This window comes from Tachypleus tridentatus, chromosome 6 (assembly GCF_004210375.1).
Source record: "Tachypleus tridentatus isolate NWPU-2018 chromosome 6, ASM421037v1, whole genome shotgun sequence".
NCBI classification, from domain to species: Eukaryota; Metazoa; Arthropoda; class Merostomata; order Xiphosura; family Limulidae; genus Tachypleus; species Tachypleus tridentatus.
In genome coordinates, this window is record NC_134830.1 from 137,783,944 (window position 1) to 137,811,053 (window position 27,110).

At 36.7% G+C, this 27,110-nt stretch overlaps 1 protein-coding gene across 2 annotated transcripts; it reads right to left on the reverse strand.

Annotated features, from left to right (window-relative positions):
• Positions 1-2,140: 2,140 nt before the first annotated feature.
• On the reverse strand, positions 2,141-25,327 carry LOC143253791 (metabotropic glutamate receptor 3-like). Of its 2 annotated transcripts, XM_076508172.1 has the most exons (5): positions 25,176-25,327; positions 23,845-24,822; positions 9,603-10,717; positions 4,074-4,257; positions 2,141-3,139 (listed from the first exon to the last, which is right to left on the reverse strand). In XM_076508172.1, exons 3-4 carry the CDS (start codon positions 10,675-10,677, stop codon positions 4,085-4,087), a joined length of 1,248 nt encoding a protein of 415 aa, XP_076364287.1. In that variant the 5' UTR covers positions 10,678-10,717; positions 23,845-24,822; positions 25,176-25,327; the 3' UTR covers positions 2,141-3,139; positions 4,074-4,084. The 2 variants fall into 2 exon arrangements, with proteins under 2 accessions (XP_076364287.1, XP_076364288.1); XM_076508173.1 differs by lacking the exons at positions 23,845-24,822; positions 25,176-25,327 and adding an exon at positions 18,195-18,417.
• Between the last annotated feature and the right edge of the window lie 1,783 nt (positions 25,328-27,110).

The window sequence follows — 27,110 nt, forward strand, 5'->3', positions numbered from 1 at the left end:
TCTGTGTTGTCAATAGCCAGGGTTGGATTCTATTTTTTCTTGTTTTATAGAAGTATGACAACTTTTCCAGAACAGTCAAGTAAAAACCAAAAACTAGTTAGTAATTAGAATATAATTACGAAAAATTTCTACTTAAATAATTAGATTGTACATAATACTAACCACAACAACCAATGGAATTGACTATCATACTGACAGTAGTTTTGTTAATATACAAGTCGCACATAAAATGTAATTAGAAACTCCGTAAACAATCGTGGACTCACACGAAATAATGGTGTATAAATATTTCACAAAAACTTTTAAAATGTCGAGGAACAATAGGGTCCCCCATCACTAAATGGGAAATTAATATAGACTGCTAATTTACACGTGTGAACCACTATGTCGTAATAGGAAAATAATATCGATTGAACAGTTGTTCAAATTCTCCATCAGGTTTGCAGACCGGAAAAGTCCCAGCATGGCCAGGTGTTCAGGACGCTCAATTCGAAATCCGAGGGTTATGGGTTCGAATCTCCGTCATACCAAACACGTCCCCCCTTTTCAGCCGTGGGGGCATTATAATTTAATGGTCAATCTAACTATTCGTTAGTAAAAGAGTAGCCAGAGAGATGGCGCTGGGTGACGATGACTAACTAGCTACCTTCCTCTAGTCTTAAACTGCTAAATTAAGAACTGCTAGCGCAGATAGCTCTCATGTAGCTTTGCCCGAAATTCAAAAAAACAAATGAGACCGTAAAAATAAAAATAAAAAATCCTAAGACGATATTTACAGAACGAAAATACTAACTACTGTAACTAAACTACAATCTAAAAGAGGGTACGACCAATCAAAGAATGAATTAAATTTCTACGTTACAGATTACCTCTTGAATTTCACCTCTGGTGGAAAAGAAAACGATTATGTATGTTAAATATTTCTTCAACAGGTAACTGATTTGTTCATTTACAAACCATAGACTAGCAAGTTTAAAGGTTATCGATGAATGGTTTAAAGTTTAGGAAACGTAAGTGGATTTCCAACGGTATAAATACAATTTATCTATTAAAGATTTGCGGTGTATAGTTGAGTTGTGTATTGGAAGGTTCAAGGCTTGCGCTGCAATTGTCCACTGAGCTGGTGCCACATTTTCGGTTGTACATGTGTTGTAATTCCAAGAGTCGATCACATTATTTGATTTGTTTTGAATTTCGCACAAAACTACTCGAGAACTATCTACGCTAGCCGTCCCTAATTTAGTAGTGCGAAACTAGAGGAAAGGCAGCTAATCATCACCATTCACCGCCAACTCTTGGGCTACTCTTACCAACGAATAGTGGGATTGAATGTTACATTATAACGCCCCCACGGTTGAAAGGGTGAGCATGTTTGGTGTGACGGGGATTCGAACTCGTAACCCTCGGATAAAGATTCGAGTGTCTTAACCACCTGGCCATGCCGGACCCATTATTTGGTACAAAATTGAAGAACCAACAATTCATTTGAACCACATACTGACACAGATCCACTGCCTTTATTTGATTGGACCTCGTCCTAATAAAGTACGATCGACAATGAATGCAGTATTATTACCAAGGGCAGCAAGGAACAACGTGCATTGTTATTAAAGGGCCACATTAACTCAAGTGGTATAGCGTACTTGCAACGCTAAAGACCAGAGTTTGATACCTGGGGTAGACAGAGTACACGTACCCTATTATGTAGCTTTGCGCTTAACAAAAACTAAACCAACGGTTCTAGCGCTTTTTTTTTTTTTTGAGGTATTCATACATGCAACAGCCCAATTATAATTTTACAAGTTTGAGAATTTACAAAAACAAGCCAAGATACCAGCATCAACAAATCCTCAAAATCGGGTTAGTTGTGAAATCTGAACGTGATGAAACTTTCGTTTATCGGAAAACAGTTGTACTTTAAATTTTCAAAATAAAGTATAAATTGTATTAAAAAAATAGCGTAATTTCAGTTTCATGTCATTACGTAATCAATTATACATGTGACTAAACTTTTACGTGCCGTTTAAAGTTATCAAACTGTTTGAAAGTTCTGACAGCATGATACTTTATACAAGTCACAGCTCGAGGAGGGCTGGAAATTTGAGTTTATTTTTCGTGAAAAATCTTGTGTCGCCACCTATCAGCTTTATATATTTATTTATTAAATCAAGCAGCCTTTTTATGCATGAGACATCCTACCATTAATCATGGTCTTTCAAAGATGGTCTATTTAAAACGGCAACCACATTTTCATACAGTCTATATACATAAACCAGTAACAGAGAAACAACAAAAATAACATGGATTTTCGTACTTAATTTTCAAAAATCGAATTAAATATTAAAATTTTGACAGTCCATAGCCCAGTCACCCTTTGTACAGTATACACGAAACGGGAAAAAGTGTTTAATGAGGTACAGATACAGCGATTCCTTAACCATTCCATAGTCTCCAATTTAGATGTAGTCTTGTACACCATACAAACTGAAAAATAATAAACTTAAAGTGATAAACTCAAAAAACGTATTGCATTAAAAAAACAAAATCATTCTTTGTTTCCAAATGTGACAAAAAATGGCAGTCGTTTCCTTTTAATATCGTAACTTTTCAGCCACTGTTTACATACGTATTTATTATGTATGTAAGTAAAGCATTGTCTTTCAGGATCGAACTAGCATTTCTTACTTCACTGCTGTTTTGTTAACCATTATAATATTAAATTGGGGTTTTATTATTTTGCTTTCAGACTGGACTAGGAAGGAGGAAATGAACAAATTTACAAATATATTTTTGTTATGCTCAGAAAAAACAAGCAGATTAAAAACTTTCATTAGAGAGGTTTTCCTTTCTTGAAAATACTCCATTTTCTATATCTGAATAAAATACGTTTGGGGTTTGAATACCTAAGCAAAATTCTTATTAACGTTATGATGCTATCGTTCGACCATATATAACGAAAGATATTTTTTACCAGTACCATACATAGTTAAAGACTGGAAAATTTGTACAAACAGGAATATTTATCGATAGATGGCGGTAAATGAGCACGATATATACATTGCGTATCGATGATAACAGTGTCTGATCTCATTGCTATCAATGTTTACAAGGTGATATCGATGCTGTCTGTACGCATAACCTGCAAAAAAAGAATAAAGTACATTTATAGTTGAGAAACTTCGAGTTTAATTATTAATCATTTTAACACACTTTCGATATAGATATAATAATTTGTCTAAATAATAAATGAGGCACATATGGCATTAATGCTAATGATTTATTATTTTAAACTATTCAGCAGATAAGGTGTTTATAATACAAGAAAACAAATATTAAACCGAATCAATTATTCGATTCATTATTTGTCATTGATTTATAGCGGTTTCGGGAAGACTTCACCCCTCATGGGTGGAACCAACCCATGGACAAGAGTAAATCGAAATAATTATGTAAGGCACATAAATGACAGGGTTACTGATAGTGACAAGCGGCAAATCGAATAATAGATTGGACTTTATATTTTATTTCAGTGCAATATACGTTGTTTTTCACATGGAACAATTTTTGCGCTACTATACCTGAAAAAGAACACAATTGGCTGAAATAAAAAAATATATATATATTTTTATTGCCGAAGCAAAAAACATATTGCATCTGTTCTTCATTAACACATATAAATATATCGGGTAAATGGTTCATTTTACAGTTATGAACGTGTAAAAAAATTGTACAGATTTCGAACGACTTTTTTAAACATTGCGCAACGATTTTCTGTCGTGTTAATGAGTCGAATTCGTTTTCAAGATATCTCGTAATTTAAGAATAAATTCTACATCAAACTCAACCCAATGAATTATTTTACCATACATCAGTATTTATAATCGGACAAACCAAAATACGTCACTTGTTTGCTACTCAATTTTGTTTTACTGTTTTTCTAAGTCTTATTTCACTATGAAGTTTCACTAATAACAAATTTAAACGTCTCCCTGTACGAAATATTGTCAAAATTCTTATTTTTATCCCTAAAATTAAAAATAAAGAAAAAACAAGCCAATAATGGTCTAACACACCGAATGAAAGATCAGTAAAATGGCGGCCTCCAAAATGTTACATTAGGGTTAAATGATGCCTTATTTCTCTCCCCTGGGTAGAAGTAGATGTTCTCTGGTGGTGGAACTGGTAAGTGTGGAATGGCAGGAAAATTATACCTCCAAACACGCCCAAGTGGTGGTGGAGGTGGATAGAAAATTCGATCTTTGAAAATAAAAATACAGAAAAATCTAAAGTTATCTCCATATATCTAATCACAGTGGCAACAATAATAGAAAACTTTAAATTTATTATATTTCAAAAACTCGTTACTTACTCGACCATGAATAATTTGGGTCACCAAAAGACACTCCAGAATAGTTTGCTGCAAAAGCGCAAAGCTATTCAATGGGCTATGTGTTATGCTCCTCGCGATTATCGAAATCATTTTTTTTGTGTGTGTTATAAGGCTCATTGCTAAACATTCAGAACAGTTGTGTTGTAAATAAGTTTCACGTGGTTGTTTAAGAAAAAAATGATGAAAGGTAAATTACATAAAAGAGTCAGAAATTGTAAATAATTGTTCGTGTATTAGTATATAGATAGATACAGATACCAACGAAGTTCTGGTCTTACCCTAATTAGAATAGGTAAACACTTCGCAGGTTACTTGATCTTAAGACGTGAAAGAATGTTTTCATAGCTACTATTACACAAGTAAAAAAAAAACCTGTCAAAACAGTGTAGCTGCTCCACCTTGTGGTCATTCAAGGTTTAATTATAGAATAAGATAACAGAGAGAGTGTCGGTGGATGATCGTAAATGATCCTTTTAACCAATCGTAGAAGAAACAATAAATACTAACAAATAATAGTTATAACCTAGCAACTTTTTTTTTTTTTCACATACACAGAAAGTGTAATTGGGCAACTACTGTCTAATCGCAGAAAACGCCATTTTCATAACGAAATTTTGGTTAAAAGTGGCCATTTTAAACCCATAGTTTTATCATAGATTTAACACAGAATTGAAATCAGACTAAATACTTCATTTCTTTTCTTTAAAAAAAAAATCCCACTCGTTGGTAATTTACATATTCGTGCACGTAAAAACACGTGTACATACGTATACACGTTTAATATAAATATGCAGAAAACTGGTATATTTTCACACAAAAGTAAGGTTTACAAGTCTAACGTGGTGAAAGGGTACCTCTATAATTGTAGATCCCCAACAGAAAATGGGTTTACACTGTTTAAGTAGATTTAACATCTAGATGCACTAAATTCATAATTAAAATCAGAAGTACGTCCGGCATGAAAAGCCATTCCTGAAATACAAATTAAGTAATTTATTAAAAACCTACTATGAAGATTTTAAAGCAAGGTTCTGTAACGAATAACACTTTGGTTGTTCAGTGTATATCTAAAAGTAAACTGGTGGTTTAAAAATACGATTTTTTAACATGTAATATTCTTATCAAACACTTCTCAAAAATGGCTGTAAAGAAAAACGCGCTCATGATAAATGTTTTCTAGGCCTAATGAAGTAACAATCAGACACTAATTAAGTCATTTTACGCATGAAGGATAAAATTGAAAACGAAATTTAAAGTCAAAGGAAGAACAGTTTTTTCAGTAAAGATCCTAAAACAATAAAAACCACACAATACAACTGTAAGCAACTGATAGTGTTAGCGGTCGTTGGGCGAGATGTAATCGCCTACACGTCAAGGTATAGAGGACGTTATACACAAACAGTTGGTTTTAAGACGTACAATTTACATATATCCTTGACCTGTGCGCCATCTACGATGAGGAGGAGTTAAATCAAAAAATAATCTTGATTCCTCTCAACGTGAATTTCCTTGATTATTTGCTAAGGGCTACGAGAAAAAAGTCGTCTGCTTCTCAAACAGCAGATAAATGTGTTATAACAGCACGATCACTTTTCTTGATTCACGTGCACCCACGCCTGCAGGCCTATCGGGGTGTTCAAATCACAAAAGGTATAAAGCATAGTCACTTACCCTGGTGTTCTTGCACTTGCGGCGTTTGAAAGCAAAATACCTTCCCTCCCCCCTTCCATTTACTGCCTCGATGAATAGACCCACGTTTCTCGGAATGTCATTACAGGTTTTGTGCTGCCTTTTTGCTTTGAAGAAATGTTTTCGTCGTTAAGCCTTGTTAGGTTTAACAGAAAAGGTGGGAATAACATAGACAGAATACAAAGCAACGCCTTTAAAGCAAGTTTTGAAAACAAAGGAAGGATAAAAACGTAAAAAAAAATATATTTACAAGTTATACCATTTAGGCAGTTCGAATGTATTTCATTCAAATAGTTTGTTTTGGGCGAATAACAGCGTTTTTAATATACTAAACCTGGCGTTGAATTATTAAATTTTTGTTTTCGTCCTAAAGCATTGCAATTAACAGTGATGCGCACGTAAACAAAGTAAGAATAGAAAATATCCTAATTTGTACATAACACCCATAAATACGAAAGTTGAATTGAAAAAACAAACAAAACAGTGATGTCGAGAAAACATTTTACGTAAAACATTTTCTCAACCAAACGAGCTGTTTTTACATATAAAAAAAAACACCTTCACACGTATTTGAACACTGCAAATCAAATAAACACAACACAACCATAGAAAACATCCTGATACTAAGTAGGGAAACAAATATAAACAAACGCAAAATAAAAAAGCCCTATTTATACAGCAAATTAAACCAATATAAAGGAACACCTTTATACCTAAACTAATAACCTAACATCAACCTGCAACGTCCCCTACAATCTGGTACCCGTTTATACTCTCGTCCCTAAGACATGTGTCCATCAACGGTCACATTCAAACACTCTTTCTTAACCTGAAGATGACCTAGGAAGGTCGAAACGTTGTTCTCTGCTTATCAACAAGTGTTAATACCCATACCAGCCGTTCTGAGATATATTTTTATTTCAAGTGGGTTTCTCGTCATCAAGAAACTTGAATCTTTAACATTATATGCTAGCCGTCCCTAATTTAGCAGTGCAAGATTAGAGGGAAAAGCTAGCCATCACCACATACCGCCCACTGTTGGGCTACTCTTTTATCAACGAATAGTGGGATTGACCGTAACATTACAACGTCCCCACGGCTGAAAGGGTGAGCATGTTTGGTGAAACGGGGATTCGAGCCAGCGACCCTCAGATTACGAGTCGTATAACTTAACCACCTGGCTATGCCAGGTCCCTACTGTTATGAAGACTGTATTTAGAGCAAAGACACATTGGTTGTGTCTACAGCAGAGAATCGAGCTCCAGATTTTAACGTTCTACGTCCCTAAACACCACTGTTTTACCACCAAAGGGCATTGTTACGTAGAAGGAAAAATTTTAAATGTCAATTTTTTTACACTACGGTACAATTCGGGCACTATTTTTGGGCACAAATACGGAGATTTCCGAATCGACCGCACGTAATTTTATAGCTAACGTTCAATGAGATCAGTCTTTGTTTCCACCTAGTGCAAAATAAACTGTTAATTTTAATTCTCATATACTCTTTGCCCTGAAAGAATACTGTTTTATTCAAGAGTCCTAGAAATCTCCCTCCCTTGATGACTAATGCAAAACCATTATTCCACTGTTTGTAGTTTAAAAAAACAAACTCTATCGTTAATCTTCGTAACTAAAGTGTGTCATAGCGTTTACTCTTCGTGATTAATAAGAGAATAAACGTAACGGTTTTCGTTATAGACTTAGAAAATCAGTTACTGTACTTACGTTTTAAAAGTAACAATTAAATAACAACTAAAAGATAAAAATAATAAAATTATGCCCCTAACAGTTACTTCATTTGTCAAGTTTCATTTTAATTTTATTTCAAGTTGTGAACTGATTGTTTATATTTTGAAGAATCTTGCTCTTTCTTTTAGGTAGAAAAAATTAAGTTTTCACATTTTCAAAGTGAACCTAATCAATATCTAATGCGGCGCATAGGCTAAGCTAGAGAATCCTAAGCTTCAGAAATATCTAGGTGGTTAAGGCACTCGACTCATATTCTGAGGGTCGCAGGTTCGAATTCCCGTCCTGCCAAACATGCTCACTCTTTTCAGCCGTTAGGGCGTTATAATGTGACGGTCATTTTCACTATTTGTTGGAATAAAGAGTAGCCCAAGATTTGGCGGTGGGTGGTGATGACTAGTTGCATTCCCTATAGTCTTACGTACACTGCTAAATCAGGAGCGGCTAGCGCAGACAGCCCTCGTGTAGCTTCGCGTGAAGTTCAAACAAAACATAAACCTAAACCTTGGAAATAGCCAATGTTTGATTTTGAACTACTGACCAGAGAGAGGGCAAAAAGTAAGCAGCACCCGCTGTTTATACGATTACTTCTAACCAAATTATATTGGCCTCACAATCAAAAGTACGGAGGGTGTTCGGCGGCACATCGCAGCTAGAACCTTAGACCTTTTGATCCGTAGCATGGAGGATAACCACTATATTACGTCCTGTCCTCTTTTAATTTAATATTGTCCCTTCGTAGTTAAGCCTTATTTCATTCTCCAATAATCTTTACTCTCCGGGATCAATACTCATTCATAACAAAATTGGGTGAGGGTTAAACAGATAATTTCATTGCTACCGAAACACCATGACATTCAAACACAAACAGTCGCCATTTTCATTTAGGTATTTTAAGTCATGGCGTAACTCGAGGTCTACAAAAGCATTTAATAAAAACTCAAGAAAGAATATTATATATATAATAGCACGTCACGTTATTTCAGTTATTTCCAGTACAAAAGAGGCTTTACTTTCATTACCGACGCTCTTTAGGCTTAGAGGGCTGCGAAAGACATAACAGTTGAGACATTCTAGCATTTACAAACGTTAACAACTCGTTTGGTGTGACGTAGATTAAGTTGGTAGAATTTAATTGTTACTAATGTTATTTGTGCCATAAAGTATAACAGTCATTTTTTAAATAGTGTTATTTATTTATCACCATATACTTTTTTAAACTGGGCTTACTTAAGTAAGAAATTAAGAATTAAACATAAGGCACGACGTGTTTGCGAAAATTGAAATAAACATTGAGGGAGCCAAGTTTCCACAAAATCCACTAATTTAGAAAGTACACATTTTATTGAAGAAGAAGAAAATTCTCATAAGGAAGATTTTAATGTAACGAAAGTGCTCCAAAAGGAAGGAGAGAGAGGCTTGGTGGAATTCTGAATTTTGTAGCTGGTGAATCGGATCAATGTTAAGTCGCGAATGCGTGATAGTAATTACAGTCAACCCCATTAACGTGAAAAATAGTGCGATAGCGATTAGTTGTCTTCAGATAATAATTTAAATTAGGGTTAACATTCACACCTCTGCTATAGCTACAAACAGTTTTGTGGGTTTCGTTTTGTAACTAACAGCAACATGTTTTTTGTTGTTTTCTAGGACGACCACAGGTAAAATAAATTGAAATAGTTTTATATTAGTAACGTATGACGTTGAGAAAAGGGGTTAGTTGCTTTAAAAACTGATGTTGCCTTATATCTAGCATAACAAACACACATATTAACCTGTCGTTGTAGGATTAAAAATCACACCCTGTTTGTTTTGCGACATCAAGGGCGGTTTGATATGGCGGATAGATGAAGCACAGCTGGAATTGTCAGATGAAGATAACTCATCAAGATCTCCAGGGTACAGACCTTCTCGTCCCATTGCTGCTAATTGACGCCCTTTTGGCAAGAACATCACCAAGAAGATGATGGCGGCGTTCATAACAATTCCGAACGCCATTGCGGCGTCATGATAACGTGGTTCTGTTGTTATGGCAACCAGTATCCAGGTAAACCACACGGGAATCGTAAAACCAATAGCAACTCCAATGAACATGGCTTCCCGGTGGTTTTCGCGGTTTCCTTTGGCTTTAATACTCAGTACAGTCACGCAGAGGATTAAGAACATGGGATAAATAAGAATCATCAACATGCCGGCAACACTGGTGTTACAGGTGAGAGTTTCAGTTGTACTGATAACGACCGCTGGAGGGCGCTGGATAACCCATTGCACGCCAATCACTACTTGCACGACAGCGACGAAGAAGAGTAAAAGCCCCTGGTAAGAAGCAGGAAGATAGACACCAGCGTGAAGACTTAGGAGAAAGACACTTTTAACCAATAATGCTGCGAATACTAAAGTGTAAGCAACACCTAATCCAATCCGAAGCACTGCGCAGGTAACCCAGTGGGCTTTCGGTACGAAAACGAAGCCCATCACTGAGCACAGAAACAATCCCAGAAGCAACATTTGCCCTAAAAACAAGTGTCTCCGGCTTGGCGACGTCCCATGGGCTTTGTAAAGCACAAACGCTTCGAAGCAGGCTATAATGATAGTATTCAACGACGACAATACGATCAGTGGAACTGTCCATAACTCTTCTCTTAGCCGCATAGGGTCGCTGGATGACGAGTTTGCGCGTTCACAATGTTCTGTTAGACACAAGTAACTGCTGTCTTTCAGGGACGATCTCGGTGCCCGAGTATCAACATCTGGCACAGTAAAATCTGAAGGAGATGACTGAGATAAAGATGATTTAACGGTGATCATGAAATTAACAAGATGCAGTAGAGTCTCGTTTTGTGGCCGCATCGTTTTATCTGTAGCTTGTAGTTTCCAAGGTGATTAAGCCCTATCATGAAAAAACAAAAATAAATTTACTTGTAGAAAAATTTCCAACTGCATATCTAAAGACGTATATAAGTTATAAATTAACAATAATTAAATCTTAACAGTTTTCCAAACGAAAAATAAAAGACCATTTATTATATCTCGCTTTAAAAAAATCACATGATATAAGATATTACCAATCAGTAACTTAAACTTTTCAATGCCTTTCTATTAACTTTCGCGCAAAGCTACACTAAGGCTATCTGCACTAGGTGCCCAATTATAAATTGGAAATCAATAGAGAAGAGAAAAGGCAGACAGTCAAAAACACCTTCCGTAATCTCTCAGGCTACTCTTGTGAGACAGAATAGTATAATTTGAAACTTGACCAAAGTGAAAATGGCAGTTTTTATTGTTAGCAGCAACGGTACATGAATCACATAACCTCAGATCCATAGTCCAGCGGGCTTACTAATGGGCTGTGCTCGGCCTAACTTTTCAAATTTTTGAATGACTTGGCCTTAAAAGAAGAAAAGAAAAGGCGGTACAAGACGAAAAGAAAAAAAACGTGGCTTAAATCGTAAATCAGATAAATCTACTGATGGTAAATTTCACCCTTGAATGATGAAATGGTAGGTTTGGGACGAATCACGTGCTTTGATGCACCTGATGTTCTAGCAATTCCTCGTGTCTCTACTACGTGCCAAGCAGTCTATTGACCTTGGCTGCACAGCGATCCTGGGGAAACAGGGTGTGTTCAGTTATGAATCAGACACTGATTATCCTGTGGTGTTTTTAACGTTGCTCAGACCACTGATCGAACAGACAGACGGAAAGTTAAAACAACTATGTGTATCAAAATCCAGAAAAAGTGTACACGCCAAACTAGAAACCTTTCGTTACGAACGTGTCTCTATACGATCTACACTGAATCAACGGAATGAAACAAGCTCGTGATGTAACAGACCTTGTTTTCACGACCCCCCCCCTGCATTACTTTGTTTATTTCTTTCTATATTGCTGCTATTGATCTTGAATCAAGACTTCTCCCACTAAACCCCAAGAAAAAACATAGCAAAATTGGAAAATATTTCATTTTAGTTCATACTAAAGCCAGTCAATGTTTTCCATTGAAGCAACGATCTTAAAACGTCAGAATAAGAACAAACCCGATTTTTTTTACACTCCAGTTCACGTTTACTTTTTTTACTCATCTTTAATATCCAAAAATGCAGATTGTTAGCACGCTTAAAAACCTTAAAATTTATTTTCATTCATTCGCAGTACGTCCAGAGAAACAGACGTTTTCTTTCAAAACACAATTTATTTCAAAGAACTTATCTCTGCAGAATAATCCAGAAGAATAAATTAGTGACATCAATGCTTCCCTTTCTTCAGACGATATATAATTACAGGTTTGTCGAGGTGAGTAAAGACAACTTAAAAACATTTTGCATAAAAAAGGTTTTTCTCTCCAAACTTTCCACTTGTACACAAACGGTCATCAACTAGCCACAAGTTAAACTTATCAATGTTGGGCGTGCCTAAGTATTTAGATTCAAATTTAATACATGAGACTTATTTGAAATGAGGCAGCACGAACCGTTTCTCCGTTTCATTTATCACTTCACGAAGGAAGAACAAAAAAAAAAAAAAAAGAGACCGTAATAAATTTTGTTGATTTGTAGCGTCATCTGTTGAATGTAATAAAAACAACAAATGCGACAGTACAAACTGTCCTCAGTAAAAGTGTAAGCCAGACTTCTATCGCTACCGTCTCCAGTTTAACCAGATAGGAGAGACTCAAGAAGGTTTATTTATACACTTCGAACTTTTCTTATATTGAGTAACACGCTTGGCCTCCCACCACCTAACAACTACACGTTCAAAGTGCTTGGTTTAGTAACGGATAGTTTCCATAGGAACAAACGTGGTCTCGTAGAACCGCACACCTTACTTTGGATCGATTTACGATACAACCCAAGTTACAGTGGCATTTATCTGAAAAATTAAATGAAAGGGTCGTCTACAAATTATCCAGATAGTTACTTACGAAACAGTGGTGTAGCTACAGGGTGGCAGGGGAAGGCCTTCCCCTAAGAGAGTTGTGGGGATAAAAAAGTCGGAGCTAAAAACATCTCAATAAAATTATCGTCCCTTAAAGTAAGCTGTAAACATGTTGATACATGCATGATTGTTGATAAAAGAAAATTAAGAGACGCGTCCCTAATATATCTGTGATTTGGAAAATTGTTTTGCCCCAAGCTCCTGGTAAATTTTCTAGCCACGCTAAACGTTGTTTCGAAAAGTTTTAGAATCAACCTATTTCTAAACATCACGACCCGGCATGGTCAGGTGGTTAAGGCACTCACCTTGTAATATGAGGGTCGCGGGTTCGAATTTCCGTCACACCAAACATGTTCGCTCTTTCAGCCGTGGAAACGTTATTATGTGACGATCAATCCCATTATTCATTGGTAAAAGAGTAGCCCAACAGTTGGCGGTGGGTGGTGATCACTAGCTGCCTTCCCTCTAGTCTTACACTGCCAAATTCGGGACGGCTAGCGCAGATAGCCCTCGTGTAGCTTTGACGAAATTCAAAACAAACCTTTTAAACATCACCGATTGCACGGATTTCAAACTATAATTATATAGTTTTGTGGAGTATAGTGAATGGCTGTTCGCAACGTTACTATGTCGTTCAAAAGTAACAATTTCGTAACAATGTTACACTTCTATGGTTATAAATACTTCTCCCCAAAAAAAAAGAAGTTTAAGAGAAGATGTTACGAGAGAAGTTATCTGAAGTGTTTTATTTCCCAAGAGATGTTTGAGCATGATTTATCTATGTTTTACAGTAGTCATATTGGATATCCATCGAGAGAAATCGATCCACGGAGTTTAGCGTCGGAAGTCTGTAACATTACACTTTCCCACCAGGAGTTGCACCATCTGTCATGACGTCAGGTCAAAGGAATCTCGAGTCAGTTTTAACCTAATTATTTTGTCATATTTTAACTCGTTAATTACTCTCGCCGCAAAAATTCACAAATTCTAGGGTGATGGAAAATGAAATAAATCATTAACTTTTACCTTCTTATTTATCTTGCAAAACCTGGTGTTGAAATTTCATAACCTAATTAATGGCCTTAAGCCTCGTTATGTACAACAATGTGAAGTGTAAGTTTAGTAGATATAATAAAAAACAGAGCGAAACAGACGAAAATTAGGGTTAAAATATACTGCAACATGTCTTTGTATCGTTAGCGAAGATTAACCGAAGTTAAGTACAATTACGAGTTGTTTACTTCCCTAATCTGTCAGACACCGTCTGGTGAATTTATCTTAAGATTAGGGCGACATCTGTGTAAGTTTTCGCATACATCTGTTAATGAAATAAAGCCAATTTTAATACTACACAATAAATACTTAAAACTAGGCTGTCCCAAGCCTCAAAATACAATATAATTATTTTGTTTAATACTTTTTAATGTACACAGATAAAATACTATTAGGCTTGGGAACAGTCTCGTACGTGGGGTCCTCGTCAGAAGAACGATGTTTTGTGAACTATATACAATAAAAACAAATGAGATAAAATTTGCATACAGTTCTGCTTAAGGGAATTCACGCCCTGTATTAAACTTTATCTATAGTCCTTCGTCTATATTTAATACTTTAAAATTATTATTATTATCTTACTATATTCATGGATATTATTTCCATTTGATATTTGTAGGCTGTGATAAAATAAGTTTTTTTTAAACCCCATTGAATTAAAGGCTTAGAATCAGTTTTATCTTCAGTTATATTATGAAGCTGGATATCCTTTGTCTATACATAAGAAAAATGTTGTTGTTTGAACTGTTGCCTCATTTCAAAAGATAAACTAGCCATAAATGATAATTAAATTTTTTAAATTTCTTTTTCAGCAAATGGTTTTAATGGAATATTTCTAACTCCGTATTTTTTAAATTTCTTCATAACTCTATCAACGATATCAGATTAAAACCTTCTTCTTCCGCTCATTGATATTTTTGAGAATTAGACATGCATGATTTTTTATGTTGAAACAGATTACTAAAAACGGTTTTCGATAACTAGTAGTTTCAAATTTTCCCTTATTTTAACTAAAACGTCCAGAAAAGGTAAACAGAATTTTCCTCAACTTCATATGTAAAATTGATAGACCTGTCAACGTCATTAAGGTAATCAGGAGAAACAATTAAGTTCTCTTTATTACGCAGCCTTATCATATCAGAAACGTGTCGTCAACATACCTTAACCAACATTCCGGTTTCTTTTTTCGCTTATCTTAACGCTTCAGTTTCAAAACTCTCTTATGTAAAACGGCTCATGATAAGAGATGAAGGGGAACCAGTAGTAAAGCCTTTACTCTATGTAAAATTCACTTTTAATTCGAAAAAGAACACACAAAACAACGATGTTTCAAGAGAATTAATTATATCTATAACTTCTAAATTCTCGTTTTCTTTTAATTTATTCTTAAAACGTGCAGTGTCCTCCTACAGGTAATTAAGTGAACAACGAAACATCAACAAACACTAATATTTTCTTAGTGGTACATGTTTAGTTTCTCAAGACATTCCAACGAATTCTCAACCGCGTATTTATTTTTTTTCCTTTTAAAAAACAAGAGAACTGGTATATGAAATTTGCTACATTGTATGCAGAACTCTTAATATTTGATACAAATAAGTCAAAAACTGTTCCCAATGTTATGGACTTAGGATAAAACGTTTAACTTAAGTAACATACAGTTACTTGGAATTTGTTTTTGTTTTTTGAATTTCGCACAAAGCTACTCGAGGGCTATCTGTGCTAGCCGTCCCTAATTTAGCAATGTAAGACTAGAGGGAAGGCAGCTAGTCATCACCACCCACCGCCAACTCTTGGGCTAATCTTTTACCAACGAATAGTGGGATTGACCGTACCATTATAACGCCCCCACGGCTGGGAGAGCGAGTATAATTGGCGCGATGGGGATGCGAACCCGCGACCCTCAGATTACGAGTCGCACGCCTTAACACGCTTGGCCGTGCCGGGCCATATGCCGGGCCTAGTTGGAATTAAACTTCGCTTTTCTTGAGATGTTAAAGTCATAGTTTTTTAACCTTTTACTTTTACCTTTTATTTATTAGATCAATTTTGCACGTTCTTGAACGGACTCTCTTTCATCAGCTCTTCAATTTTTAAATCATAATCTCTGCTATTATTAAGGTTTAACTTCTTTTGTTGACTTATAACAATAACTTCGTTCTTAAGCTAATTATAATTTCAATAGCTTTCTTTTTATTATCTGTAGCTTTAAAATTCATAACTACATTACAACATCCATTTCTTATACTCTGAGCTTTATCAACATTTTTAAAAATTAGTTTTAATTTCTCCTACGTCTTTTCTAACTTTCTTTAGACCAAGTGAGAAATTGAGCCATCTGGTTGCTTATTCTTTGATTTAGATTTATTCACAATTGTAGTTTGTTTTTTGATTCTACCTCTGGTAATGGATAAAGTCTGTAGTGTTTTGGGTTCTCTCTCTCTCTCTATTTTCTAATGAAAATGTTAATTTTTTGTCCAACTTAATCCCACATGTATCAGTTATTGCCGGCATAACCAGGTAGTTAAGACACTCGACTCGTAATACGAGGGTCGCGGGTTCAAATACCCGTCACACCAAACAGGCTCGCCCCTTTTAGCCGTTATAATGTGACGGTCAATCTCACTATTCGTTGGTAAAAGAGTAGCCCAAAAGTTGGCGGTGGGTGGTGACGACTAGTTGCCTTCCCTCTAGTCTTACACTGCTAAATTAGGCGCGAAATTCAAAACAAACCAAAGTCAGTTATTGTGTGTACTTTAGAATGATCGCACCAGTGATGGAAACGTGGTAGCTCTACAAAAAATATTCTTCTTTACTATAAAAAACAAAACAAAATTGTAATAAAATAATACTTTTAATTAGTAATTATATTCAGAAAGAAACTATTACATCTGCCAGTGTTTTCCTTTGTTCTTATCCTAGAATTTCTCACATTCTATCAAATGTTCCTTCATTTCTCTCGATAAGTTATATATGGCTGGTAACACTTCATTTTTTTATTAGCTGTGAATTTTTTCAATGTTGATAAGTAATATTTTTAATTCCCTTCAGGTTATATTCCACTTTCTTACTTTTGATGTAGAAATAAACTTTTATGAACTTATATTTCACTGAAACAAAAAATGGCTGTTGTAACTATTTCTTCAAGCCGAGTGTATTTCTTAAAAAAAGTGTTTCGTCATATATTCCATTCTTAACCTGTTGACTGCCAAGTATTTCAGCTGCTACAATACAACTGAAATGCTTCTTCATTTTGAAACTTTTTTCGTGACCATTTTGGATCGAAAGTGAAACAATTTGTAAGTAGGTCAAATGCATGTATGATGCTGACATCTGGCGTTGAAGTTAGGTATTATTAAGAACGAATTAACTCGTCTGTGACATTGTGTTACCGATCGGCTTGAACCAGTTATCTCGTCAACGGCACTGAACAGGTTAAACTCTCTTCAAGATTAACACGACACTTCTGTAAGTTTTCACATACACGAATTAAAGACAAAACCAAATTTAATACTACACAATAAACAGTTAAACCAATACCATTCAAAGTTTCAAAGTACAATAAAATATTGTTTTACTTAATGTTAACTGTACAATGATGAAAAATATTGTGCAAGTCCACGTGTTTTGACATGTTACTGCGTCATCATCAGAACTGTAGTATTTTCGAAGAATTATGACCTAAATACAGTTTCAAAGCTCACATGATCAAATATACTTGTGACGAATTTTAGCCAGATTCTTAATATAACGAAAGATACATTTTTTTATGGAAAAAACTGATAATTTACAATATAACATGTAAATGTCTAAATTATCTGGAGCAAACTAGAAGTAATTTTAAATAAAAGTTAAATGAACAAAAGTGTTAGAAATAATGTAAATATTTTGAATATACTAGTGAACTAGACGTTTGACTTATTTGGGGGGGGAGAGATATTCCTAATTTAGAAAACTTACAGATATGAATAGCGATATCTGTGAATTTATTAAGGTAATTAAACCTAAGAAAAATAATTTTAAGGTATTAAATAAAGATGAAAGACTAGAGGGAAGGTGTTGTTAATAGATGACGTAGAATGTGTTTAATTGAACTGTATTTAACTTTGATCATGTGATTTTTAAATAGTTATATGCAAGTTTTAACTCTCGCTAAATACACTGCTAGCCAAAATCTTAAGGCCAATGAACATAAAGAAAAAATATGCATTTTGCGTTGTTAGACTCAACCACTTATTTGAGTAGAGCTTCGAAAGAAGAAAATCAGAAAAGGGAAAATAAAAACAAAAACTTTGAAATTGGCCTAAATACTAGCTGGTCAAAAGTTTAAGACCATACTGAAATGAAGCGTTAATCGGCAAACACGTAACGAAACTTACTCATTTGTGTTCAAGCATAAGCGTTGTCCTGCAAAAGCAAGGTCTCTCTCAACGTGCCATCGCTGGTAAAATTGCGCGTAGTAAAACTGCTGTTGCAGATTTCTTAAAAGACCCTAAAAGAGGGATACGGAACGAGAATTTCAAGGGGTCGGGCCAAGAAAATGTCGCCGGCGTTGAGCAGGAGAATTCGACGGGCAAGACACCAGCTGATCGTCGAACCAGATTAAGGTCCTTACGGTGCAGAATGCAGCTCGAGAACAATAAGACGACATCTACGAGAGAAAGGCCTTAAAAACCGCAAACATCTTCAAAGGCCACGCCTCCTTCCACACCACGGAACAGCTCGGTTAAACTTTGCTGAGAAGCACCAAACATGAGACGTAGAAAAGTGGACGAAGGTTTTGTTTTCTGATGAGAAAAAATTTAACCTGGATGGTACAGATGGCTTCCAACGTTACAAGCACGATAAGGATATCCCACCGGAGACATTTTTTATACGGCACAGTGGAGGAGGTTCCACCATGATTTGGGGTGCTTTCTCCTTCCATGGAACAATGGAGCTTCAGGTTATACAGAGGCGTCAAACAGCGACTGGCTACATTGGCATGTTGGAGAGAGCATTCTTATTGACTGAAGGCCCTCGCTTGTGTGCAAGTGACTGGATCTTTCAGCAGGACAACGTTGCAATCCACAATGCCCGCAGGACAAAGGACTTTGTCATGTCGAATAATGTGATTCTTTTGGATTATCCAGAGTGTTCGCTCGAACTGAACCCTGTTGAAAATGTTTGGGGGTTGATGGCAAGGGAAGTCTATAGAAATGGACGTCAATTCCAAACAGTGCATGATCTTCATGAAGCCATCTTCACCACTTGGAATAACATTACAGCCGGCCTTCTGCAAACGCTTATATCAACCATGCAAAAGCGAATGTTTGAAGTTATTCGCAATGACAGCCGTGCAACTCACTACTGAGACCTCTTGTTGGGCATTTCCTACCCTGTTTAGGACTTCTTTTTGGTGTAGTCTTAAACATTTGACCAGCTGGTATTTAGGCTAATTTCACAGTGTTCACATTTTCCCTATTAAATGCTAAAAAGGTTTTTATTTTTATTTTCCCTTTTCTTATTTTCATCTTTCGAAGCTCTACTCAAATAAGTGGTTGATTCTAACAACGCAAAATGCATATTTTTTCTTTATGTTCATTGGCCTTAGGATTTTGGCCAGCAGTATATTACACTTACAACGTTGTAACTTAAGGAAAGTACGAAACTGGGAACAGTCTTATAGCATTTCAACTCTATACAGTAAAAACCATCGCGTGAAATAATTCTGTTGTATTTGTAGACTGAGGGCAGTACTATTAAAGTTGGCACAGAAAAGACTTAGGTGGTAAAATAATTTAGTTACCACACAATTACCTGATTTTAACAATAATAGGGGATCGAAGACCTACAGTGTTAAAGGACAGGTGTACAGATTTTAGTGATTAAATGAAAAAGGCAAGAAATGGTTAGAAGTTTAAAAAATAATGCGTTCTTGTTATGCACTAAAAAAATATACGTCAATTACTCAAAATCAGTGGCTCGGGATGGCCAAGCGTGTTCAGGCGTGCGACTCGTAATCTGAGGGTCGCGGGTTCGCATCTCCGTCGCGCCAAACATGCTTGCCCTTTCAGCCGTGGGGGCGTTATAATGTAACGGTCAATCCTACTATTCGTTGGTAAAAGAGTAGCCCAAGAGTTGGCGGTGGGTGGTGATGACTAACTGCCTTCCCTCTAGTCATACACTGCTAAATTAAGGACGGCTAGCTCAGATAGCCCTTGAGTAGCTTTGTGCGAAATTCTAAAACAAACAAACAAAATCAGTAGGTTTTGACGGAATCGGTAAAAAAAATCTTTACAGCAAATTTTGACACTCTTGAGATTAGTGTTATTGTTATTTTAATGCTGAGAACTGTCTCCGTAAATTACCAACCAGAAAATTGAATTTTAAGTATCCAGATGTTAAGTCGCTCTGTATTCACAAAATAAAATAAATTTTAAAACTTGCGAGTGAAAACAAAATCGGATATATTATATCGATCACACTGCAACTGTCATATCCTGTTCCAAACATTTCAAGACAGAAAACCAAATTTAATGTACGTGTACCGATTCTTTATGACAAAAAAACCACCAAAAAACACCTTCACACGTTTTTGAACACTGTAAATCAAATAAACACAGTATAACCATAGAAAACATTCAGATATTAAGCAGGGAAACAAATATAAGAAAACGCAAAATCAAAGATTCCCTACTTATACAACAACTAAAAAACAAATTTGAACCAATATGAAGGAACTCCTTTATACCTGATACTAATTAATGACTTAAATCCCACTGCAACGCCCCCTACAATCCTGTACCCCTTTTATACTCTCGTCCCTAAGATATGTGTCCGGTAATGGTCAATTGCAAACTCTCTCTTTGTTAACCTGAAGATGGCCGAGGAAGGTCGAAACGTCGTTCTCTGCTTTATTAGTAAAAGGGCCCGGCATGGCCAAGCGTGTTAAGGCGTGCGACTCGTAATCTGAGGGTCGCGGGTTCGCATCCCCGTCGCGCCAAACATGCTCGCCCTTTCAGCCGTGGGGGCGTTATAATGTGACGGTCAATCCCACTATTCGTTGGTAAAGAGTAGCCCAAGAGGTGGCGGTGGGTGGTGATGACTAGCTGCCTTCCCTCTAGTCTTACACTGCTAAATTAGGGACGGCTAGCACAGATAGCCCTCGAGTAGCTTTGTGCGAAATTCAAAACAAACAAACAAACAAATAAAAATATTAGTAAAAGTGTTAATACCCATACCACCCGTTCAGAAATACATTTGCACGTGCACTGAGTTTTCCATTTCTGCGCCTACAGTACCAAGGGTGACGAACAGGTTAACACTCCTACGAAAAGACGTTTCTAGTCCTGATTTCTCCAATCCCGTTCCCCCCTGGCTGTGGTTTCGCTAGATAGTAGATTGGGACAGTGGGAATCTCGTTAATCCATTCATTAATGGATTTAAATGGCAATTTCATTTAAATACAAAATTATTAGCCTAATATTAATAACCTTTCAAGTTGCTCTGGGGCCTAATAGGCCCCACTTTTCGTAGGAGTGTTAATTAGTAGGGTGGAAACTTTGATATGTCTGTACGAGGTAGAACGCGCAGAGTCTGTGAACGTTTCTTCCACGTTGCGATGAACAACGGAACTTTACACTCAATGTAAATTTCACAGGGATCTGGAGTTAACAAATGAGCGTTTAGCATACGATTACCAAACGCTCTCGTTTCGACATTTTATTTCATAGTCCTGAGTGAAAAGTGAAAATTAGAAAGGAAATCTCGATTTTTTGGGATCTTTCGTTTTAAAATTAAAAAAAGAATATATATATTTGCAAGCACAAAGTGGCTTTAATAATATATGAAGTCCAAGCGCGTTCCAGTGGTTGGCGAGTAGGGCTGAAAATTCGAGGTTTGCCCCCCTATTACAGCCACTTTGAGGCTTTGAGTGAGTTACAAGAGTAACTGTCAAATCATTTTATTTCATACCGTCATCAAACTATGCAGTTTTACATTGATTTTACGCTTAAACAAAATGCGCTATCCTCACAAGTGCTTACGGTGTTTCTCAAGACCCCCTTGTCGGATGCATGTACAGTTTTTTCTTGTTTAATTTTTCTCGTTGTTAACCAAATTTGGTGATAGCCAAATTGTTTATTTGTTTGTTGATAGGCACAAAACTACAAAAGGGGTTATCTGTGTTGAAACCTGGTCTTTACCGCTGAGCCACTGTGGGGCAAAAAATATCTTACAAACCAGTCACGGGTATCGAAACCCGATGTTAGTGTCATAAGCCCACAGACTTACCGCTAAGCTGTTGGGGTGGCCAAAATCTGGAAACACATTTAATGTCAGTTTCATAATGTTGGAAGTTTCGTTTTTCTACTTACATTTACTGAATTTCAAAATATATTGTACGTCTTTTTACTTGGCCTGGCATGGCCTAGCGCGTTAAGGCGTGCGCTTCGTAATCCGAGGGTCGCGGGTTCGCGCCCGCGTCGAGCTCAACATGCTCGCCCTCCCAGCCGTGGGGGCGTTATAATGTGACGGTCAATCCCACTTTTCGTTGGTAAAAGAGTAGCCCCAGAGTTGGCGGTGGGTGGTGATGACTAACTGCCTTCCCTCTAGTCTTACACTGCTAAATTGGGGACGGCTAGCACAGATAGCCCTCGAGTAGCTTTGTGCGAAATTCCAAAGAAACAAGAAACAAATCTTGTTACTTGCACATTACGCGAGCTTACGAGGGTTCTTCGTAGAACTTGGCAATGAAGAAAAAAGATCCATGTAAAAAAACACTAGAACTTTAAAAACACGTATCTCTTGAAATTCAGCTCAGACACGAAAGGCGGTTATTGTAGTTAACACAGTAATATAATAATCCAAATAAAAACAAAAGCATTCAGAGTTAAGTCTTAACTTATTCTGTGTTTACATATAGACATAAAACAAGAGCGTCTTATTAAAAACTCAAAGATGAAAGTTAATATGAAAGCTACAGTTAATGATTTTTAGTTATACTGTACATTATGATTATACTAAAACAGAATCTTAAATTCATTTGTTTTTCACAAGCACAAAGGCCCGGCATGGCCAGGTGGTTAAGGCACTCCACTCGTCATCCGAGGGTCGCGGGTTCGAATCCTTGTTACACCAAACATGGTCGCCCTTACAGCCGTGAGGGCGTTATAACGTTACGATCAATTCCACTATTCGTTGGTATAAATATAGTCCAAGAGTTGGCGGTGATGACTAGCTGCCTTCCCTCTAGTCTTACGTTGCTAAATTAGGGATGGCTAGCGCAGATAGCCTTCGCGCAAAAGATATTTAAGAACTATTTGTTTTTACGTTATTTGCACGTGCTAAAATACAAACGAACGTTAAAAAGGACTTCATATAAACTGGATTTTGTGTTTTGTGTAGTGAGTTTCAACTCGTTTGTTTGAGACTTACGTGAAGTCTTGCAATATAGTCTGTACGTTGTTTTTGAAACCCATGGCTACGTCGACACAACCAATTGTGGAAAAGGTGGTACAGCTAAGATAGGACTAAAGGGCATTTCACTCGAACAAACTACCTAAATAAACGATGTTGCTGGAGTACCAATGGGAATACAAGATAGATGAACTTTGATTCGAAATCTTCAGCGCGATTCCCTTAACGTGGCCAAAAGATTAGAGCCAGAGTGTTTAGGAAAAATACGTAACGTGGCCAAGAAATTAGGGCCAGAGTGTTCAGGAGAAGTACATTTTAAAGATAAGTAAAAACTGGAAAATACGTAATAGCTAGGCTCAAGTTTTTAATTTGTTAAAGTTTTATGGCTATATTTTTCTGTGCACGTGAATACTGCTATCCTCTCGTCCCATAAAACATATGTGCTTTAGGCGAATAACTGTTAAACTAAGTTTGACTGTTTTATATCAGGGCCATTTTATAACTTAAAACGAGGCAATTAACATAAAATTAGGTTATTCCGATCGCGGTATTAATTAATTCAATTTTTTATTTAAAAAAAAGAATGTCTACATTCTAATAGATAAAAAAACAGTAAAACGTTATACTCACTAAACGCTGTACGGTTTCGCAAGTCGTCCCTAGCCAGAGAAAGGTGACAGCGAAAAGAGAGACGAATGAGCCTATCCAAACCTCAGCAAGGTGACGTACTTCCCAGTCATCGAGGCGGGCCTACGTCGACTGACAGACCTTCCCGCGGCCGCACTGCTCTGCTGATCTTGTTTTGTCCCAGCAGGTGTCGCCCTGACGAGCAACACGCAATCATCTCCATCAGTCTGACACCCATGACAGGAGGATGAGGGGGTGAAGGGAAGTGTTTGTAACGGGAAGAGACGAACAGAACATTTATCATTCTCCTGAGCCACAAGTTCTGATTGATCAGAAGCACTGGTATAAAAGTATTTAAGAACACACTTGTTCACCAGATAACCTCGACCCAATACGTGCATCGATATCGACTGATGTTTCACGAGTTGCATTTTTTCTTTTGTCTTTATTGCTCGACGCTTAGCGCTAACACAGGTCATTAATTAATTAAGCCTGGCTTTCTTTAACTTACGTGAAGACCTGTAAACGAAAGCAGAGGTTCCACGGAGAATTAAAATAACTATGTCCGAAAACTTGATTACTTGTTTGTTTCCAAATTTCGATCATTTTTAACCGACACATCAGAAGAAAAGCAGTCAGTCACCCGACTCTTATCTGATCGAAAAGTGACACCTAACAGTCATTCCAGGCCTCAAAGTGTGGAGCGTGTTGTATGCGTGTTTTATTGTTTTTTGGCAGCAAGATACGAACCACGAACTTTGAATTCACAGACCTTGGTATGCCTAAAAATTTTGAAGAGGACAGTTCACAAAAGCGTGACAATTATTTTATCTTTCTGTTTATGTTGGTGATACTGCAAAAGTGTGTGTGTTTTCTTATAACAAAGCCACATTGGGTTATCTGCTGAGTCCACCGAGGAGAACCGAGCCTCTGATTTTAGCGTTGTAAATCCGTAGACTTACCGCTGTACCAGCAGGGGACCTGCAGAAGTGAAACATAGCATTATCTAGAATTGAAGTAATCCTGTTACATACAGATCGTAAAGATCGCAAATGATGAATATCTCTGCATGTAGGTAAAATAATAAAGACGCCATTAAAATTCCAGGTTATATTAATGCTAACTTATTATATTATTATGACGTTATTTTTTCGTTACGCAGGTTGTTTTGAATTACCTGGTGAAAATAATTTAAACTCTAGTCCACGTAATCATAAAAAATTATTTTAATTTTTCTACTTAACGTTTCTACAAGCTTTCTTTATTTATTGTAGCTCGTTAGCCTCGTTCACAAGCATCTAAACTGCACTACTCTAGTGAAAAAATAAACTTACTTGTACGACTTCACAGCTGATCGACGAAGTAACTGAAAATGAAATACGGACCAACTCACCGTTAGCTGAAACAAAAACACTCTATGATTCACTTCACTGACTAGAAACAACTCTATGCCTCACCACCTCTTATGCTTATAATCTACCACTTGAACTTCCTATAAAATCTGACAACAGAGGCGTAGCAGCTGCCCTCGTTGACTCAGCGATGCAGGAAAGAGCACGCTAAATAGCGCCATAATAAATTGGATATGTTTGTTTTGAACTTCGCGAAAAGCTATCTGCGCTAGCTGTCATTAATTTAGCAGTGTAGGATGAGGGAAAAGGCAGCTAGTCATCGCTACCCACCACCAACTCTTGAGCTACTCTTTTACCAACGAATAATGGGATTAACCATAACATTATAACGTCCCTATGACCTCTTTGTATTACGTACAGTTTTTTGTATTTTAAACATTTTCATCAGCCTACTCTTGGTTAATGAATATCCCATGTTCTAACATTCACTTGTTTGTTTGTTTGTTTTAACATTTTAAGCCGCACTGAAATAACTGTGTTCATAATTTGCACAACTTTACGAAACGCCTATTTTTACAGACTACCTCCCCCCCTCCACATTTTTTGTGGGAAGGGTGAAGTCAAAGATTACTTTTCACTGATGAAGAAAGAAAAACCCCTGTGTTCCCCAGTGACACAGCGGTATGCCTGCGGACTTACATTGTTAGAAACCGGGTTCTGATACCTGTGACAGGCAGAGAATAGCCTCTCATATAATTCTATGTTTAATTACACACTAACAAAAAAAACAAAAAAACATAGCTCGCGACGATGTAGTCCGTACATTTACAAGGTCTGTCCGTAAACTGATATTAAATAAAACAGGATCGTTTCGTAAAAGGAAAAAATAGTGTTACATTTACAGTCTTATTTCAACATATTATTTTACTTACAAACAGGACTAGAGCGGCACTAAGTAGAGGCCACGTGGTTAGAGCGCTTGACTTATAATCTGAGGGTCGCGAGTTCGAATTCCCATCACACCAACCACGTCCCCCCTTTCAGCCGTAGGGGCATTATACTTTAATGGTCAACTAACTATTCGTTGATAAAAAAGTGGCCCAAGAGTTGAGGTTGGGTGGTGATGACTAGTTACCTTCCTTCTAATCTTTCACTGCTAAATTAAGTACGGCTAGCGCAGAAAACCTTTATGTAATTCTTGACAAACCGCACCACTCAGTGGAACGCATACCTCCGCCACGCAGCGCTGATCATATGTGCCCCTCAAAAATAGGAAAATATTTCCGTAGTTATCAACTGATGCAGACGATATTTGGCAGAACAACTAGGAATAATGTTCTGCATACGTCCTCCAAGTTTAATCAAAATCTAATCTTGTTTGACTGATTTATAGAGAAAAAATACTGTGAGAAAAACATTCCTCATGTTAATAAATACGGTTTTTTTTTTAATTCTTTGATAGACAAAAGGCGGAAGACTTTCGAAACGTCGTCCTTTACACTCGTGTCTCCACAACAGACAGTTGCCGTCCATTTTATAAAGTTTCATCATGGATTTTTTTTTTCATGGTCTTGCTCTGACCCTGTCCTTTTTGGTTGACCTTCCCAAACCTGATCACTTCTGAGTTCGGTCATAATCCAAATGGATACAAACTTTTTTTCCAAATCTATTTAACCGTTTTCGAGAAATACTGCTGACAAACACCTAAACAGGGGTGAAAATATAACCTCCGTCCACCCCTGGTGGCGGAGGTAAGAATTATATCAAAAGCTTAACGAATAGCACGTGCCGTGTAGACAGACTCTTATGAGCAGTTTCCAATTAAGGACAAACAGTTGAAAAATGTTTTATGGTCAGCAAAATTAAGAGAAACACTTCCACGCTAAACACCAAAATTCTTTCATTTAGGGTTAGAAA

What these genes read in the sequence shown, in the direction of transcription:
- LOC143253791 (XM_076508172.1), bottom strand. Translation starts at nt 10,677, where the DNA reads ATGCGGCCACAAAACGAGACTCTACTGCATCTTGTTAATTTCATGATC. An exon ending in TTTTAATCCTACAACGACAG is followed by an intron (nt 4,258 to 9,602) that starts GTTAATATGTGT and finishes TTATTTTCAAAG; the next exon opens with ATCGAATTTTCTATCCACCT.